Source organism: Triplophysa rosa, linkage group LG14 (assembly GCF_024868665.1).
Source record: "Triplophysa rosa linkage group LG14, Trosa_1v2, whole genome shotgun sequence".
Taxonomy (NCBI): Eukaryota; Metazoa; Chordata; class Actinopteri; order Cypriniformes; family Nemacheilidae; genus Triplophysa; species Triplophysa rosa.
In genome coordinates this window covers 19,474,991-19,492,749 of record NC_079903.1, presented here as the reverse complement: position 1 = coordinate 19,492,749, position 17,759 = coordinate 19,474,991, and the positions used below count along the sequence as shown (strand labels likewise).

At 38.6% G+C, this 17,759-nt stretch overlaps 2 protein-coding genes across 2 annotated transcripts; both read right to left on the bottom strand.

Annotated features, from left to right (window-relative positions):
• Nucleotides 1-645: 645 nt before the first annotated feature.
• ccdc150 (coiled-coil domain containing 150) lies at nucleotides 646-10,532 on the bottom strand. Its single transcript, XM_057351352.1, has 25 exons — nucleotides 10,343-10,532; nucleotides 9,490-9,851; nucleotides 9,199-9,377; nucleotides 9,003-9,119; nucleotides 8,696-8,825; nucleotides 8,557-8,600; nucleotides 8,398-8,469; nucleotides 8,119-8,226; nucleotides 7,939-8,030; nucleotides 7,409-7,586; nucleotides 7,176-7,244; nucleotides 6,957-7,049; nucleotides 6,794-6,877; nucleotides 6,555-6,653; nucleotides 6,159-6,224; nucleotides 5,948-6,072; nucleotides 5,599-5,680; nucleotides 5,387-5,511; nucleotides 4,518-4,620; nucleotides 4,288-4,446; nucleotides 3,964-4,032; nucleotides 3,306-3,437; nucleotides 2,714-2,779; nucleotides 1,941-2,075; nucleotides 646-1,639 (listed from the first exon to the last, which is right to left on the bottom strand). The coding sequence occupies exons 2-25, from the start codon at nucleotides 9,848-9,850 to the stop codon at nucleotides 1,508-1,510; spliced, it is 2,820 nt and encodes a 939-aa protein (XP_057207335.1). The 5' UTR covers nucleotide 9,851; nucleotides 10,343-10,532; the 3' UTR covers nucleotides 646-1,507.
• Nucleotides 10,533-10,841: 309 nt separating this feature from the next.
• Nucleotides 10,842-16,819, bottom strand: usp16 (ubiquitin specific peptidase 16). The gene is made up of 17 exons (XM_057350969.1): nucleotides 16,608-16,819; nucleotides 16,316-16,398; nucleotides 16,043-16,227; nucleotides 15,725-15,828; nucleotides 15,520-15,635; nucleotides 14,560-14,765; nucleotides 14,365-14,460; nucleotides 14,153-14,283; nucleotides 13,813-13,900; nucleotides 13,588-13,669; nucleotides 13,277-13,422; nucleotides 13,012-13,179; nucleotides 12,262-12,892; nucleotides 12,091-12,185; nucleotides 11,916-12,002; nucleotides 11,634-11,766; nucleotides 10,842-11,514 (listed from the first exon to the last, which is right to left on the bottom strand). The coding sequence occupies exons 2-17, from the start codon at nucleotides 16,374-16,376 to the stop codon at nucleotides 11,393-11,395; spliced, it is 2,451 nt and encodes an 816-aa protein (XP_057206952.1). The 5' UTR covers nucleotides 16,377-16,398; nucleotides 16,608-16,819; the 3' UTR covers nucleotides 10,842-11,392.
• Nucleotides 16,820-17,759: the final 940 nt, after the last annotated feature.

Sequence of the window (17,759 nt, the reverse complement as noted above, 5' to 3'; positions counted from 1 at the left end):
GATTTCAGACATCATCACAAGAGTATATTAACATTATAAGCAAATTCCAGCTGTGCTGTCATGTATAAAACTCTTCAAATCAAATGTCAAGGGCAAAAAATACCCCAAAATACCCAACACGCACACAAAACGTCATGTATGCTGGTGCATGTCATAATATGACTGTATCAGCGCTACGCTAAATGTGGGTGTGACGTATTCTATTGTTTTGAAGTTGAACGCAAAAGTTACATTTAAGTTGTGTATTCAACATGACGTCACGGCTTCAACTCAAAACTATAGCCACTCGTTAAAACGCAAGAAACTTTTTATTGCTGGTCTCACAAGGATCGCGATCACTCGCAGAGCGGCGTGGAACCAACTAGAAATCTGCTGCTGTGACAGCTACGGTTTCTCCACTTCATCAAAGTTACACTGTATCAAAGTTGCGTGTTTACAACTGCGCGAGTTTGTTACAATGTATCAAACCTACAACAAATCAAAGACCTGTTGCGTGCCAAACAATTCAAAAGTATCCGTCTCCACTTCACGCACGCGGACCGCGCTGTTGCGTTCGCGTGTTCGATTAAAACCCACTCGACCTGGACTCGGTCTCGTGCACTCGCGCCGTGCGCGTGGGGACACTTCCACGCACTTTTCGCTTACCGCCGCAGTCCGTGTTCCGCGCGCACCGACCGGAGGGGCTTCCGTATTCGGTTGGAATTCCTCGCAGTCGCTGTCACGGTTCTTGGGGCTTCTGCTCGTGGGTGGGTGAGCGAGCGAACGGGGGCTCGACCTGGATTACGTGGCAATACTTGAGGCCGAGGAAGAGGCGCGAGCGCGCACGCGTTCTCTCGTTCCCTGCGGGGCACGAGCGAAGGGAAGGAGGTGAGAAAGAAAACGAGACAGCTGGAGTGATACTGACCCTCACTGCCGACAGGGGGCGTTGCGGAGTCTTCATTTTGAGAAATACCTAGCTTGCGTTGTCTTTAAAATTAATTCCACTTTGCTCGATATGGTGTTATCTAATACAAATATATACGTAGTTTAAATTGCCACTTTAATGCAGTTATTGTCCAAATGTATTTAAGAAATTGAATACGCAACAAAATCGATGAAATAATGCTTTGTTGACATAATTATAAAAAGCTTTACATTACTAAGGAAGTAATAAACAATTATACATATATACTAACACAGACAAACGTACACACAAAAAAGTTATACTGTGTACACATATGTTTGAAGTATGTCTTTTACAGGGTGTATTCACATGTAGTTACCTTTATTTTATTAAATTAAAATACTCTGTTTTTTTTTTGTTTTTTTAAGTAGCCTGTTTGTAGTCATAAAGTTATGTTTTCACTAAATTCTGACTAATTTCTGAAAGCATGGACAGTTCTCATATCTGCATTTTTATTCTTAAACACATAAAAGCAACAAAATGCTTAATGTTTGTTTTATATTTGATATATTGTGTGTTTGAAATAGTTTCTTTCTGTACTTTGTGCAGTATAATCAGGTGATGTTACGTCAGTGTGTGCACAAGTCTGGTGGGTTTGTAACTGCTGGTGATGCGTGTCAGGTCTTTCTTGATCTCCCAGCGCTGTAATGTAAAGGCCCAGGGCTCCAGTTCTGGGTCAAAAACACAACCGTGGGTCTGAAAACAAAGCATAACCTTCAGGCCACACAGGAATGTGGTTAAAAATCCTAAAATACATTTTTGACATTTTTATACATGTATCATGTCCTATCTTAAACTCTGATAACTATTAAGATGGAAAAAAACAACAATTGAAATATTTTGATTCCTAATCTCACTTTTATACACTTTTTTTCGGTTCAGACTACAGAATACATTTAAATCAGATTCTAAAGAATACATTTCAGATTTTGCTTCTTGTCTGAATGGTTATTTCAGTGATTCTGTCTGTATACATATCAGTGCTACAGACAAGCACCTCGCTTCTATTTTGAGCTGCAGCTTTTTCTGTCCTCCTTAAGTTCTCTGTGAGTTTCTGTGGCTCAGACTCGTCATTAAAGCTCTCAGATATAGAGCAGAGATCTCTGTGGTCCTCAATCGTGTTCTCTGTGATCTGAAGAACAGAGGGGGTAGAAACAAGGAATTAAATCAAAGACGTGAACGAGAGTCAAAAGAAAGTTCTTTCCACTGGAGGGATCACATCAACACTGGCTATGATCAGAGGAGGAGGCGTCGGCCTGAATCATGACACGATTTTGAGCATCAATTTGAGGATTTTAGAAACACAAAGATGCTCCAAAATCCCATAAAACTTGAGTTGCCTAAAACATACACTATATTAAGAAACTCAAGGGTGGTTCAATGATGATTTTCATATTTATGTGCACGTTTTTCTTTTCAGTTAGTGGTTTTCGCTTAACTGCTAATAATGTTTATACTTATTTAACCCACTGCTCCGGGTGTACATGTTATATAGCCCACTGCTCCGGGTGTATGTGTGTTCACGAATTGCTGTGTGTGTTCACTACTCACTGGATGGGTTAAATGCAGAGGTCACATTACGGGTATGGGTCACCATACCTGACAAATAGGTCACTTTCATTCTTTCATGTTTATACTTATACTTAATGTACTGTAAGTACCAAACTTTTGATACATATCTCGTCCCACAATAATGCTGTTTATTACTGTTGAAACACCATGCAGAATAACATCGATGTATGGTGTCAGATGGTGGTGGGGTCTGTTTACCTCCCCATGGCTCACTTCTGCCTGATCTCTCTCGTCCTGGAGCCGTTTCAAACTCTTTTCCAAATGCTGCACACACAGAGACAATAGCTTTATTCAGCACAAAGCTCCCGATTATTCATTTACATAATGGCATTTCTCCAACACTTTGTTGGTATTGCAGTATCAATGCCCTGCAGGGCGTAACAGACAGCAAGATGAAGGAACTCTAGACTGCTGGTACTACACAGAGACAGACAAATATCTTCAGAGAGAATGAAGTTAAAAAAAGAAAGATATGCGGCAATGAACCAAATGCCCTTAGACCTTGAGTCCACACATGGTGACACAGTGTGGCATGAATTGTTGGGTAGTAGAGTGCAACTGTGCACAAAGATGAGGGCACATAAATCAGAAATAAAATAACAAATGGGAAACCCTGTGGTCTTGTGGACCTGTTTAGACACATGTGCGCATCTAGGGTAAAATTATGGGACGTCCCATTGACACAGATTTAAGAATGACTCCATAGCAATCTACTACCCAAGGCTCTTCGATACACAGAAGTATAGGTGGGACACGCCAACACATTCGAGATATAGGAAGTAGTGCATACCAGACATTTCTCATGTAGTGTGTGATTGAGATGTCTCTCAGCCTGTAGCTCCCCCTGCTGGTTGGAGGCTAGACACTGAAGCTCTGTCTGAAGAGATGCCATCTCAGAATGGAGCTGCTGATAAGACTGAGACTGACACACACACACATATATAGACACTATGAGTTATTGTAGGGATAGGTCAAAACGGTTAACTAGTTAGTAACTAGTTAGCGAAGTTAACAAGTGGGTTCATATATAGCTTATATTTTTTGAGGCAGTGCTTTAAACACAATTTCTTTGTGATGTTTTAGCATTCTGACAGCTTCTTGTAAAATATATCAGAGCAGCTACATCTGCACATTCATCTTCTTTAATGACCGTCATTGCAGCCATAAACGCCCCAGTTTTCAACCATTCCAGTAAATTTCAAGACAATTACTGTCAGACTTCAGGTTAATCTCTTTCTGTAAAGACAACATTTACACTGTGTGAAATCAAATGTTATTGTTAGGCTATTTATTAGCCGAATATCTGTCCGTTACAATTATTTGCACTTATCTTTCATACATTGCTATGAAATAGCTTTGAAGGATTAAGCTCTTTTTATGTATTTATAATGAACGCAACTTCTAGAATTTAATGTAAATGAACGGAAGTAAGTTTGTGTGTTTTATACCTGTTCATAACTTCTTTTCTTATAATCATCCTTTATTTCTTCAAGACTTTCAATTTCAGCTTCCAGATCCTGTCAGGAGGGGCAAAAGTATGATTGTGAGGTAGTAACAGTGAGACAGACTGGGCAGGACTTAACAATACCTGATTTAGAAAAAAACATTTTTTACCTGCCGTGCAAACATTTTCACTGGCACAAATAAGTTACACATATACCCTTAAACAATTTGCTGGAGAATTATAGTGCGTATGATGCAAATTTTCATAAGCATTTTACCTGAACACTACTAAAAGTCTTGTCAGACCAAAAACGGGTAAAGTAACACACCTTGATTCTCAGCGAGATGTTCTCAGCTGTTCTGCTGTTCAGATGAGATTTCTGACTGGACACAAGCTTCTCCAGCTCAGACACTTTCTCTCGAAGCTCCTGATTGGCTTGTGAAAGGTCATGTGATTTCACTGATTCCTCATCAAGTGCTTTTTTCAGCTGAGGGAATAAAACAACTGAGGGAGATGCCCTAAAAGTTCTGGTGAATCAAAGTGTCTCTTTAAAGTTACCTGTCGCATTGAGTCTTTCTTTCTTTTAAGCAGCTTCTTCGAGTAATCTACATGTTCTGTTAGTCGGCAAATCTCTACCCTTGCTTCTTTTAGCTCCACCTCTCTGATGATGGAGTCATGACACACGTCAACACATTTTAACACACAAAGTTTTGACTTAAATATAGTATTTCGATTGCATAAAAGACACAAATGTAACTTAACTGCATTTGCAAACAGTGTTGGGTAAGTTACTCTGAAAAAGTAATTAATTACTAGTTACTAATTACACATTCGATAATGTAATTAGATTACTGTACAAGTTACTCTCTTCAAAAAGTATTTAATTACTTATTACTAATTACTTTCTATATCCTATAACCACCTTAATTAGTTAAGTGATTCAAGGGCAGACTTGAAACGGCACTTTTAATTCATTCAAATAAATAATATAAAACTACATAAAGTATTATTATTAATTACAAATGTGAGAATTATACATTAAAGCACGGATTTTAAAGTTAGACTTTGAATTTTGATGTAAATTCCTCTTCTGCACACACACATATTACACAAAGTATTTAGTTTAATTACATCAGAAGTAACTGTAATTAAATTACAGAAAAAACAAGAGTAATCCCTTACTTTACTTTTTCAAGGGAAAAGTAATTAAATTACAGTAACTAATTACTTAGTAACTAGTTACACCCAACACTGTTTGCAAATAACATTCGATATGGGTGTATAACATGATATAGAACATTCACATTAGTGACATTCAATATAAAAAACAAACAATGCGGAAAAATATCAACGATTATCTGAGAAAAGAAGTTTTTGTAATACATCATGATAAACTATAACATGGACATGCAGTAAGTGTTTCTCACCTCTGGCTCAGTGTGTTTAGTTTCTCTTGTGCGTTGTGGTTTTCCTGCAGGAACTGCTCCAAATTCTGAGCAAGTTTCCTGTTGTCCAACTGAGCCTCATCAAGTGCCTTTTGCAAAGACTCAACCTCAAACATGTAAATGTATACACCTTTAGTCTGCCTTATATACTTGACGTATATTTTATCATCAGTGTGTTTGTTTTAGTGTTTTACCTTATTTCCGGTTATGTGTGTCAACTTCTCCAGGCGCTCAGCTTCAGCCCTAAGCTTCTGAATCTCTTTCATAGCCTGCAGTCTGACACAGACACATAAAAGTATTGGAAGACAGTACGTTCTTATTACTTCTTATAAACATTCTTAGCAGCTTTCCTGTAGCTTAGTGGCATATCAGGAATATGTCTATTAAGCTATAAGGCAAATCATAATCACAGTAGAAAACATTTTAGAAATGCTCTCATATATTTGAAAGACGCTTTGGATGAAAGCGTCTGATAGATGAAACAACGTAAATACATGTATTTTATGTATGAATGCTTTTCCAGTTAAGGACACACACACTCACTTCTCTTTCCTGAGTGTATGTAGTTCCTGTGTTCTGTCTTGCAGCTCAGTCTGTAGCGTCTGTGTGTTCTGCTGCAGAAGAGTGTGAGATGACAGGACCTTCTCCAGCACCTGTACCACTTCATTCTGTTACACACATATAGAAATAAACAAACTGTAACATCCCGCTTCATCCAAATTCTCTATGCACACACAAACAAGCACACACAAACCGTGTCTCTGTGCTGTTGTTGTAACATATGAAGATGCTCTTTCAGAGTGTTGCTCTCGCTCTGTACCTGCGAGAGAGTGAGAGAGAATCTGAAAGATGTGTGTTTGAGCCCTTCTGGATACACATTGAATCAATAACAATTGTAATGTTGCAGATTCCGGATTCAGTTCTTATAAACAATACCAACTGTGAACTATACTATGTGCTCACTACGAAAACTCTAAAAAATATATTATGCTATTTTTTAAACAGTACTGAAGAAATACAAAAAACAAAATAGAGTAAAACTCATCTACTAATCAAACCATCACAAGTATCAAATGACAAAGTGATTCGGAGAAAAAATGAGACAAAATAAGAGAGTTTGTTAAAGAGGGGTGTGTGCTTGTGTGTTTACCCGTGTGTAACTGTGCTGCAGTGTAATATTGATCTGACAGTGTTGACTGCATTCTGCTTTCATCGTCTTCAGGTCTTCTCCCATCTGCTGCACTCGTGCCTGTACACACACACACACGGTGTGGATTTAAACCTGCTTTGTGCACATATGATACAACTAAAACAAACTGTGTGTCATACTGTCAAAAAGGACGTAAATACATAACAAATACACAATGCTTGTGTGTGAGAGATAGAGACCTGCAACTTGCCCTTCTCGTAAGCCAGTTTGTTCTTGCTGTCTGTCATGTCCCAGAGCATCTGTTCTACCTGACGATGAGTTTCCTGAGAGAGAAAAAGTGAGTGAGAGGTAACACGCACACTTGTCTTCTGACATGGACTCTACAATCGTTTGATCCGAGACCTGCTGATGCTGCATGACTGTCAGGCTCTCCACCAGCGCCTTGTTCTCCATCTCCTGCTTCTGCAGCCCTGAGTTCACTGTGCTCAACTTAATCTGTCAATCACAGTCAGAAACTAAAGATGTTTACGTCCATCATACAACAGACAGTACTGGAGGTTCAAAGATGAAGCTTTATGTAAAGTTCAAATGAAAACTGTGGACCTCACTTGTTTTCAGTACCTTGATCTCTGACAGCTGTGTTTCAAGATGGTTCTTCTCATTTTCACGCAAAACGATTTTTGAGCGCATCTGATCAAATTGAAGAATAAGTATTAAAGCAGGTGTTAAACCTGTTTAACATAACACTGATTAATAACAACGAGTTACGAAAGTAAACAACATTGTTAAAAACGTATATACATGTTAATGCCAATACAGAATAACTATATTTACTGTAGGTAAAGTTAACTTACTTCACTATTTATCTGATCTCTCTCTTTCCTCATGTTTGCTTCCTCTCTCAGTGCACAGCTAAGCTCCTCCTGAAGCCTCTCGATGGTTTGTTCCAGCATCTGTTGATGATCGACAGCTGTCTGCTGGGCGACAAGAGAACTCTGCTGAAGTCTGGCCTGATCCTCCTTTAACACCTCGCTTAAAATGAAAAGAGAAGAGCACATTATATTCATTTACATAAAAGGTTTATGACAATCAGCAAAGTGTTTTATTTTCAAGCTCTAGAATGACAATGCAGGAACTCAGTGGAACAAAGTGTTTCCAAAATTTACTTTCAATAAGTAAACTAAAAATGCTTAATTCACTTCTAAACCCAAGAACTATCAATGAGGAGTACATTTACATATTTTAATGCATGTTCATTTTCTGTAATTATGCAGAAAAACTTTGGCTAAACAAAGGACAAACTGGACGAAATGTGAAACGAGACACAAAGACTTGCAAGTGAAATCTACAGTTAATGTTGTTTAGCAGTGAATGTGGGACTCACAGTTGTTTCTGTAGGGCGAGTTTCTCAGATATTGTGCTCTGTAGTTCAGTCTGACTGTTTCTTCTGACTGTGTCTAACAGCTGCTTCTGTTCCTTAATGTGTTTAGAATGCACAGTTGTTTTTCATGCCTATATAAATCAGGTGAAACTAAATTCGAGTCTAAATCTGAAATTGAAATACCTTAATGTTGTTTTGATGTTCATTCTGTATTCGAGTGTTTTCGAGCGTTAATGACTGCACTGTAGCTTTCAGCTTTGAACACTGAATCTCTAACTTGTCGTTCAACACCTGAGACACAAATAGAGAGCGAGAAGTTAATACATTACAGATATGTAATATTTGATATGATAAGATGTACCTTTCAAAGGAAAAACGTTCAAAATAGTTATAGTTTAATAGATAAGGTGAACGTTTCTAACACAGACTCTGAATGTCTATGGTGGTTAGGGCCGTGAGTACCTGAACATCTCGTTCATCGCTCATGAGTCTAACGTTCTCCTGCTCTTGTTTCTGCAGAGACATCTTCAAATTCTAAAAACACAGACACGTTTGATGTGTCGACTTTGTGATTCATATATTGACTACATTACAGTGAGTCAACCTCTCATGTTTTCGTACCTTCATCTCTTTCCTCAGCTCTGACATCAAAGTCTCCTTCACACCTGAGAGGAAACAAAACACTCAGGTTTCATGGGCAACAGACAGATTGTGTTAAGAGAATATACGTCTATATGTGTCATAGTTCGTCGTTTCTGACCAGATTGATCTCTGAGCTGTTGACACTCTCTCTCCAGGCTGAAAATGTGCTCTGTCTTTGTTTTGAGCTCCGCCCTGTTTACTTGTCTGTCAACGTGTAGGGTGTGGCATGCTGCTTCAAGAGCTTTCACCTAATACACGTCATGAGCAAATAACCAACAAAGTTTCAAATAAAGCATTTTCTGAGTCATCAGAACTTATTCCATGACAGTTTGTTCCTGTGTGGATGCTAAGACATTGCATTTTCTTTGGTACTTTTATTAAATGTTTATGAGGTCATCATACATCTTTTCCTGTCCTCTATTTACCTGTCCACTTTTCCTCTCTACCACTCTCTCCATCTCCTTCACTCGGAGTAGCGGTGCGTTGCGGGATTGCTCAGCTTTCAGGTCCACTGCGGTTTCCTGTGCTATCTGCTCCCTCCTCTGTGAATCGTAAAGTACCAAACAAAAGTCAACCTTGCCCCTACATTGAAAATCGAGTTATTTTGTGAAGGAACATTACCTTAGCAGATATGGTGCTCTGCAGCGCCTCCCTGAGTCTGAGGACCTCCTGCTGTGCCTCCTTTCTCTCATCACAGGCCTGCTGCAGTCGATCCTGTAACTTCAACACCTCCCTCCACGAGGAGCGCTGCTCCTCTTCATACTGAGCCTGCAGGATGCTTAACTGCTCATGCAGACGCGCTGCACACAGTGAAATTATAAATGTGACCCCTGCTGGGTTGATAATTCCACCCGCAGATATGTTGAAGTAACACACACACAACAAATGACATTTTTAGGATTGAGCACTGACCTGTATGGGATGGATTAAGCTCTCTGTCCGTTTCCAAACGGAAAGTGGCGAGTTTGAGAGCGTGCAAAAGGCTTTCCAATCGACACACACGCGAGACAAGCGTTTCACAAAGTCTCCATAGCAACCCCTCTCCATCAGCACCCAGGACCTGATGGGTGTTCACTGGACTGACCGGGTGCTTTAAAGAGCTCCTGGCTGAAGAGTTTAAGAGAAGATGACCTGCAGACACTCCCAAAACATTTAGACCCTTCACTAACTCTTCTGACTGCTCCTCAGCTGACTGCAGACGTCTCTGTAAGCTGGAGAGAGACTCAAGGGCAGTGGCCCCCATATTCAGAGGACACACCACTGACCTGGACATACTGGAGACATGAAGAGACAGACAGAATGAATTAAAGTTCAAATCAGATGCATCATTGGTTTTGCAATTTATTCTTTAATTACATTTCGATATTTTCAGCCAGATAAAAAGGTTTTATGTTAAAACATTTTGTGATCTGTACTGTCATACACAAAGTACTGTGGTGGTTACTTTGTACAGTGATGCTATCTAGTGGTATTAGCTTGATACAATGTGTTTACATGCTACTAACTCAGGGGTCTTTTTTAAGAATACGTCATGAGGCAGCATTATGCTTTTGTTTAAAAAACAGATCCAATAATCGACAACCGTCTTGTTTTAAAGCGGTTTTATTAAGTTAAAACCAACTTCCAATCAGTGCAAATCACATAAAACGCACCATTACACGAATGCAAAACATCTTCCTTCACAACACTCGTGAGGCTCCGACCCTTTCAGAAAATAACGTATTTGCATTAACCGAAATACAAAGTAGATGTTTTTGTTGCTTACCTTGAGAGCGCAGCACTTCCGGCTTACCATCGTTACCATAGAGACCGTTTTCCTCTCGTGCGGCGATGGCGTTCTAAACTTCCCGCCCTAGAAAAACAGGCAGACTACAAATAGGTGTGTCTTAACGGATTAGGGATTGTATCGAATTAATACATTCTACAAAACCATTTTAACGCTCTTGTTTAACGTGATGACGATTCCCACTGTCATTACTTAGGTGCAAATTATTGCCCAGAATGCCCACGTTTCCAAATAAAAAAGATGGTCTGATGACGACGTTTCTTAGCGCGTGTACAGCTAGACCAATCACAGTCGTTTGTGATCGCTTTATCATTTAAAGTGTCCCGAGATTTTTACGTAAAATACCATTAATCATAATTTCACTTATTCGATTAAAAAGTTCACAATATTTTTGAAATTTATTTAAAAATATCCACGTGAACTGAACGTATTCCTGTTTAACTTCGACAAGAACTTCATGCCACATCATGTTATTGAGGACAGGTAGTTATTTATTGCAAGATAAAACTATACCACAGTATGCATGTCAGACATTAAAAAATTATACATTTAAAAAGTAAAAGGATAACTATCAGGATAAATGTAAACACGGTTGATCATGTCTCATGTGTCACCCCAAAATCAAAACTCTTTTTAGGATCATTAAGTCCTCCTCCACATTACAGTAATAAGGTGTAAATGTGCATAATCGTTTTGAAAATAAAAGTCAGTCTTGGCAGCAGAGTAGCATTGTAAAAGAAACCATCACAAACTTTCATCAAATCATTACATAATTTCACATTTAAGAAAAATATTTTTATTATATTTACATTTATTTTAAATGTATTACATGTATGTTGTGGATCTTGTGGAAACTGTTTCCCTGGAACAGCCGCTGATGATGCAAAGAAAAAATATGCTCATACAACTTCAAGTCTTCATTTCTTTTGCAGTTTGTTATAACAGGATTTCCCAGCAGCATCAGCAGCGATGGAGCCAGAATGAAGCTCCAGCAGCCCTTTTGTGTTGAATAGACCACGTGACACGTGATTATAAGATCTTCTCGTAGAACAGGAGGTAGGCTTGAGAACTCTGAACTTTGGCCTCTGTAACCGGATGGATGCTGGTGTCACTTACATGGAACCACGACCCTTTACTGGCCTCAACATCACCTAAGAGAAGATACAAATGATTATGTTTGATTATAACAAATACAGACGCACTGTGTTTCCTGTGACATATTTACTGTATTCAACTTTGTGAAGCCACACGGCTGTGTAATAATACTCACCGTTTTCTGCAGAGTTGTGCGTGGACGTTCTGGATTTAACGTAAGCTGTGTAGTGTCCTGATCGCATGGTTCCGCTGTGTTCCACAATGCCGTAAAGACTGTACAACACTCGCGTCTCACTCTCTTTAATTCCCTACGATGCAAAGACACTTTTTAGATATTTTTTAAATACGAGAGGAAGAGATCTATGCAAAGGAAGCTTTTCCCTAAACAAAGCTAAAACATAAGGATGGGTGGTGTGAAACTGAATTTGGTAGATGTGCAAGTGGATCATTTTCTCACCTTGCAGTTTAAGGAGCAGAACGGCGCAAGATCCAGGATTTGAGGGAACTGAACGTGTCGGTTTACTTTACAAACACTGTATGAGACCTGAAAAGAAAGCAAAACATTTATAAAAGGACCGAGTGCTGACAGACGCCTTGTTTGATAAGATAAGGTTTGGAAGAAGACGTTCCACCTGTTGGAATCTTTTCAGGTGAAGCGTGAGCACAGGGGGAGGAGAAGAGATGAGCATCTGCTTCAGTGCGTCTCTGTAAACCCCTTTCTTACCACCTAAACCAACAACAAATGAAGATATTGAGTCAAGCTAAAATGTGACTGTCTAAAGACAAAAAAAAGGTTTTGGTACCTTCCGATGCTTTAGGTCCGGACTGACGTTTTGTACAGGTAACGCACATCAGTCTGTTGTTCTCTGTGAGTTGCTCCACCTCCGTAAACTGATAAAGGCAAGACTCCACTGAACTGTCCTGTTTCCCTGGCGTCTCCCTGGTGGCCAGCGTGTGAAATGCAAGCTCGGGGTCCTGATTGACCACTGTGTATTCTTTAGCATCTACTATCACATCATCTCCATTCTCCATCTCGTGTCCTTCTAATGTTGCGTTCAGCGACATGGTGTTTAGTTCTTCAACCAAACAATCCTCCTCGGCATGGACATCTCCATCCTCTTCCGCGATTTCACTCCCCCCTTCGTTTATTTCTCCCTCCACGGACATTTCTTCAGATTTATGGTCTTCTGATAAGGCAGTAAAGCGGTTGTTGACAGACGTAGCGAGTTCTTGTTGAGGTTCCTCGTCATCTTCATCTTTTTGGGATGGTGAGGCATTAGTGTCGGGTGATTGATGCTCTTCGGTTCTTTCACCGGTTTCCACATCAGCGCTCCCCTCAGGTACCTCTTCTGGATTTGTGCTGCTGTCTGCGTTCTGATCGGTCAGCACATCTAGAGTGACTTTACTCCCCATTTTCTGCTGTCGTCTCTGATTCTAAAGACACAAAAAACAAAAATTCTGCATTTTAAAATGTATTCTTTAGTCCAAAATATTCATATCTACACCACGATGTATTCTATTAACCTGGCGCATTACCTAAAGTTTGTCTTTACCTTGGTTTGTTTCTTGGCCTGTTTCTTGGCTTTCTTCTGTTGGTACTTGCTCCCTGCTCCTGTAGGCATGTCTTCATTCCCGTTGACCAGAGATGCTGTGTTATCTCCATCCTCACTGACACTGCTGCGATAGTGTACCGCTTTCTTCTGACTCTTCTTCCTGTAGGCCTGAAGGAGACACTCAAATCAGTTTTTAACCCCAGAACGTGCTTTTAGGTATAGTTGCAGTAAAAAACATAAATGTCTACCACAGACAGAAGGTTACCTCATCAGCTACAGGAAGAGAAAGATCCAGAAACATCTCGGTCACCAGAGACACAGTTCTGCATTCTTTACACATCACCGTGCTGCTTAACTCTCCACCAAACACTCGCTCGACAAAGTTCTTGGGTGTGCCATTTTTCTCGTACTCTGTGTAAAATAATGCAAAACACTAACAATGTAAAATATTTCTTCAAAACAGAAATGAAACAAAACTTTTTAATGATGTGCAGCTATTTAAAGCTGTGCGAAACAAAACAGCTATCAGATGATTTGTTGAATATTTTCACAATTCATTGTTGGATAAACAATTACCTTTAACAACTTTCTTTGTCTGCTCAGCTTCTAAATGTTTGCCAGAGTTTTTCAAAGCATCCAGAATACCTGAATTTACTCTCTGAAAAACACAGACATTTCTCTTGCTAATTATTACATTAAATCAAAGCTCAATTTCAAAGATAATACAAATCTAACATTGCCATTATGTAGATTCAGTGCGTGTTTATTTCCTATTGTATTATCTAGTATTATTTACAGTACTTTCACTTCTTCCGCCCTCATGCCGTCCAGGAGGTAGCGCAGGAGCTCCTGACTGTCCTGCTGCTGGAATCCTCTGAACCGGGATGCTCTGTGAAGAGTCACACACATCAGACAGAGACAACTGAACGAAACAAAACATTCATAAACTGTTACATTCAAACAGAAAAATCAGACAGCTTTCATAATAAAACACAGACCAGTAATGAACCAAGAGAATCAGCATTTGTCAAAAGCTCCGACATGTATATAAAAATGGTTCAAATAAACAAACATTACTATTATGTTATTAAAGTAAAGGCTTTTTATTAGGTACTACATTCTACTTTCTACAGGTACTCACTTTTTACACACTTGTGTAAATAGTTCCTTTGGGGTCACGGTACCTTTCTTCGTCTCCTGGATTTCATTCAGTAGCTGACACATGGCCAGCGTGAGTGAGCCGGGTCTTTCCAGCTGGATCTGACGAGGCTCCTGAAAACCACACATGATAGATATTAGATATAGAAACAGACAGAGAAGAATTTACTGAGGGCCTCGTGAAGGTATCAGTACCAGCTGAGAGGACAGATCAGGTGTGATGGTGAGACTGCTCTTCTCATCTGTGATCTGATTCAGCAGGTCTCTCAGCAGATGCGTCTGTGACAAATTCTGTCATTCAGATGAAGAAACACAACAACATCACATCTACATTTCTGTTACTGTTAATCAAGTAAATCCACTCGGGTGTGTTGGATTCTTAAGGGTTACCTGCATGACAGCATTGAAGAAACATGTGTTGCCCAGATTACTGAGACCCCTGACAGGTACTGCACCAGAGATGACCGTGGACGCTTTCTGTTTTTTGGGGCTATCATTGTGTTTTGAGTTAAGTTTGTGGTCCTCCTTGCTCTCTTTCTCCTCACTTAGCGTCTGCTCGGCAGGATTCTCCACCACACTCTCTTCCTTTTTGCCTTCTGCAGAGTAAACATTATTGTTTAATTTCACAAATGTAATTGTTTGTTTTAACAGAAACTAGCACCTTTAGTCAACATGAAAATTAGAAGGTCATAGATAACTAAATAAATGCCTAAACATTTAGATAAATGCAACAAATAACTAAAATGCCTTATAAATATATATAAAATATTCCATTCATCACAGAAGGGGTTTGATTTAAAGGGTTATTACCACAAACAGCGTCACCTTGTGACAATACCTAGAGTCTGTAGTAACCCTGCCTGTGAAAACCAGTCACATAATCTAATTTTGTGATAATGAGCATGAAAATTAATTTCACTACGATTTCAATCTTTGACCTGGCATTACTCCGTTAATATTGAAGATATGAAGGTTATATTTTCACTGAATGTTCTTTACAGTATGTAGGATGATTTTATGCATAAAACAGCAAATCACTAAAAAACGACTAATTGGCTTTTCACAGGCAGGGTCACATTTGTAAATATTAAATTTTGTGCAACTGTTGTATACAAAAATTGAGACTGTTTAAAGCTAAGCATTTTTGCATACTGTATATTAAATATTTTTTGTTAACAAACTGCATTATATCTGCCAGCCTGAGCTTTCCTTAGATAAACATCAACTGTTCTTGACAGTACAGTATATGAATGATTTAGCTGTGAAGTCTCATGGCATTGTATAATAAATAACTGTACTATAAATAAAACAATTTTTCAAAGACACTTTCAATAAATAAGAGGGACCTACTCCTGTTAGAGGTTTTCTTGCCTGGCTCTGACAGCACTTGTTTTCTTATGTTTGTTATGAGCTGTGCCAGCTGCCCTGTGCTGGAATACTGGACTTCTTCATCACAGATGTAACACCTTTATTACACATCAGATCAGAAGATGAGAACTCTTTCATGACACAAACTCTGACATATTCTAATGAAAAACGTGTCTGTATCACCTACCAGACGCTCCAAACATCTAAACTGAGCACTAAGATGTGGGGCTCTGATCGTGGTGTTTCATAGTGTTTGATCGCATGCTGCTTATCAGAAAATCTCCCACAACCCTGGCAAAGATCACCATGAGTATTAATACAGGGCTGGCCAATAGAAATGTACTAACATAATGACACAACAAATAATAATAAGAGTAAAAATATAATAAAAGTCTGCAGCTCTTTCTTTTGATAAAAGAGTTCAAATAGAGCAATGGTAAAAGGTCTTTTTTTCTTTTTTCAAGCAAAACCCGCGGTGTACTCTATTGGTGAAACTGGCACTTACTCTGTGGCCGCATTTCAGACACATCCACACAGTTGAAGTTTCTCTGTGATCTTCATCATCTGCTCTCTTACTGTCATCTGAATTTACTGGTTCACAGTCTTGACACAGGTTCCAGTGTTCATTCAAGCTGACTCTCTTCAGTAAACTGTGATCTATTCCTTTACGAATGTGACTACAGGAAATATCTTAAAAACAACAGAGAAAATCAACACTGTTCGGCGTTAAAAGTAATAAAACACTTCCTAAATTAAATACCGGTAGTCATGCACATACCTAATGTATCAGTGGTGTCGTTGGCACCAGCACTTCTGTCTTTCCTGTTCTTTTTGCCCATTGTGGTCTATTATGATGAACACCTGAATGGATTTTAAAACATGGCATGTATATTAAATGTACACCTGATAAAAATCTCTTTAACACTTTTATTCTAATAAATCAAGATAAATGGTATCTAAACGTAAAGTAGCAATGTAGTTTAGGAGCGTGCAATTCACAGCCAGCGGTTACATTTGAGAAAACCAATGACATCAGTTTAGAGAATATGATATTAGCAGATTTAACCTACTGTAATAATATTTGAAGTTCAATGAGATGACAATAAACGGTTATATCAATTTACGAGAACAGCTAAATTATTTGTGGTGTTATTAACAATCATCTAAAGATGCTTTATTAAACAATCCATAGTAAAAAGAAGATTAAACTATCAGTGTATACAACACATAAAGCATGTTCTTCGTCTGGAGTATTTCCGGGTTAGCCTCTATCATGCTGTTCATTTCAAAATAAGAGTCTCAGTGGCATATTTTTAGGCGGGATTTGTAATTCATTAAAAAATATATTACATTAGGTAAATACAAGGCTAGTTCTCCCTTTAAATAGCAGTCTCTCGAAGTTTTTTTTTCTTCAACGTATTTTTTTCTAACAAATTATTTTATTAATTATTTTGAAAATCCCATTAATATATTTTTGCTGTCAAAATACCTAATACCTAAAATATAATATACCTAAAATACATTGCTAAACTTTCCCTTTGATAAACATGAAACTGTTGATTAGTTCTTTGTGATAACTGGGGTAATATGAGGCTGACAGTTACCGACATTCTGCCTAATATAAAGTAATACGGATAAATTACGACAGAAATAATCTAAACATTAACTAAAATCTGGGACATCATGTATCTCTTTCCATGCCAATGTTTGTTGTTACGTATTTTTGGGGTTGGGGTTAACAGTAACAAACATATATTAGTGGTAGTTATGTTTCCTAAAAAAAATTAAGAAACAAATTAGAAATAAAAAATGTAGGAGAATCACTGAACTGTAAACAATTTACTGCCATTCTGTGAATAATATGTAATCATTTAATTCATAAAAAAAATCTGTAGTCTGATTACGAAAAAATGTAGTTTACTCTAAGTATTTGATATTTGGAATCTGATTACATAATCCATATTACAGGTAATCCGTTACCACCCAGCTATGGCGATTAGTGTGTCAACATATAGTGCCAGTGCACTTGCGGCCCGAGCTGAGTTAGATTCCCATCTCGAGCCGAGCGTCTTTTGTCGGTCCCACTCCCCTGTTTCTATTCAATGCTTTCCTGTCTGTTCTTCACTGTCCTTTTAAAGTTAAAGGCAAAAATCCCCCACACAATGATTACGTTTTAAGAGAAATAAATGTTAATTTTATAATGTTTTTAACTGAAATGACAC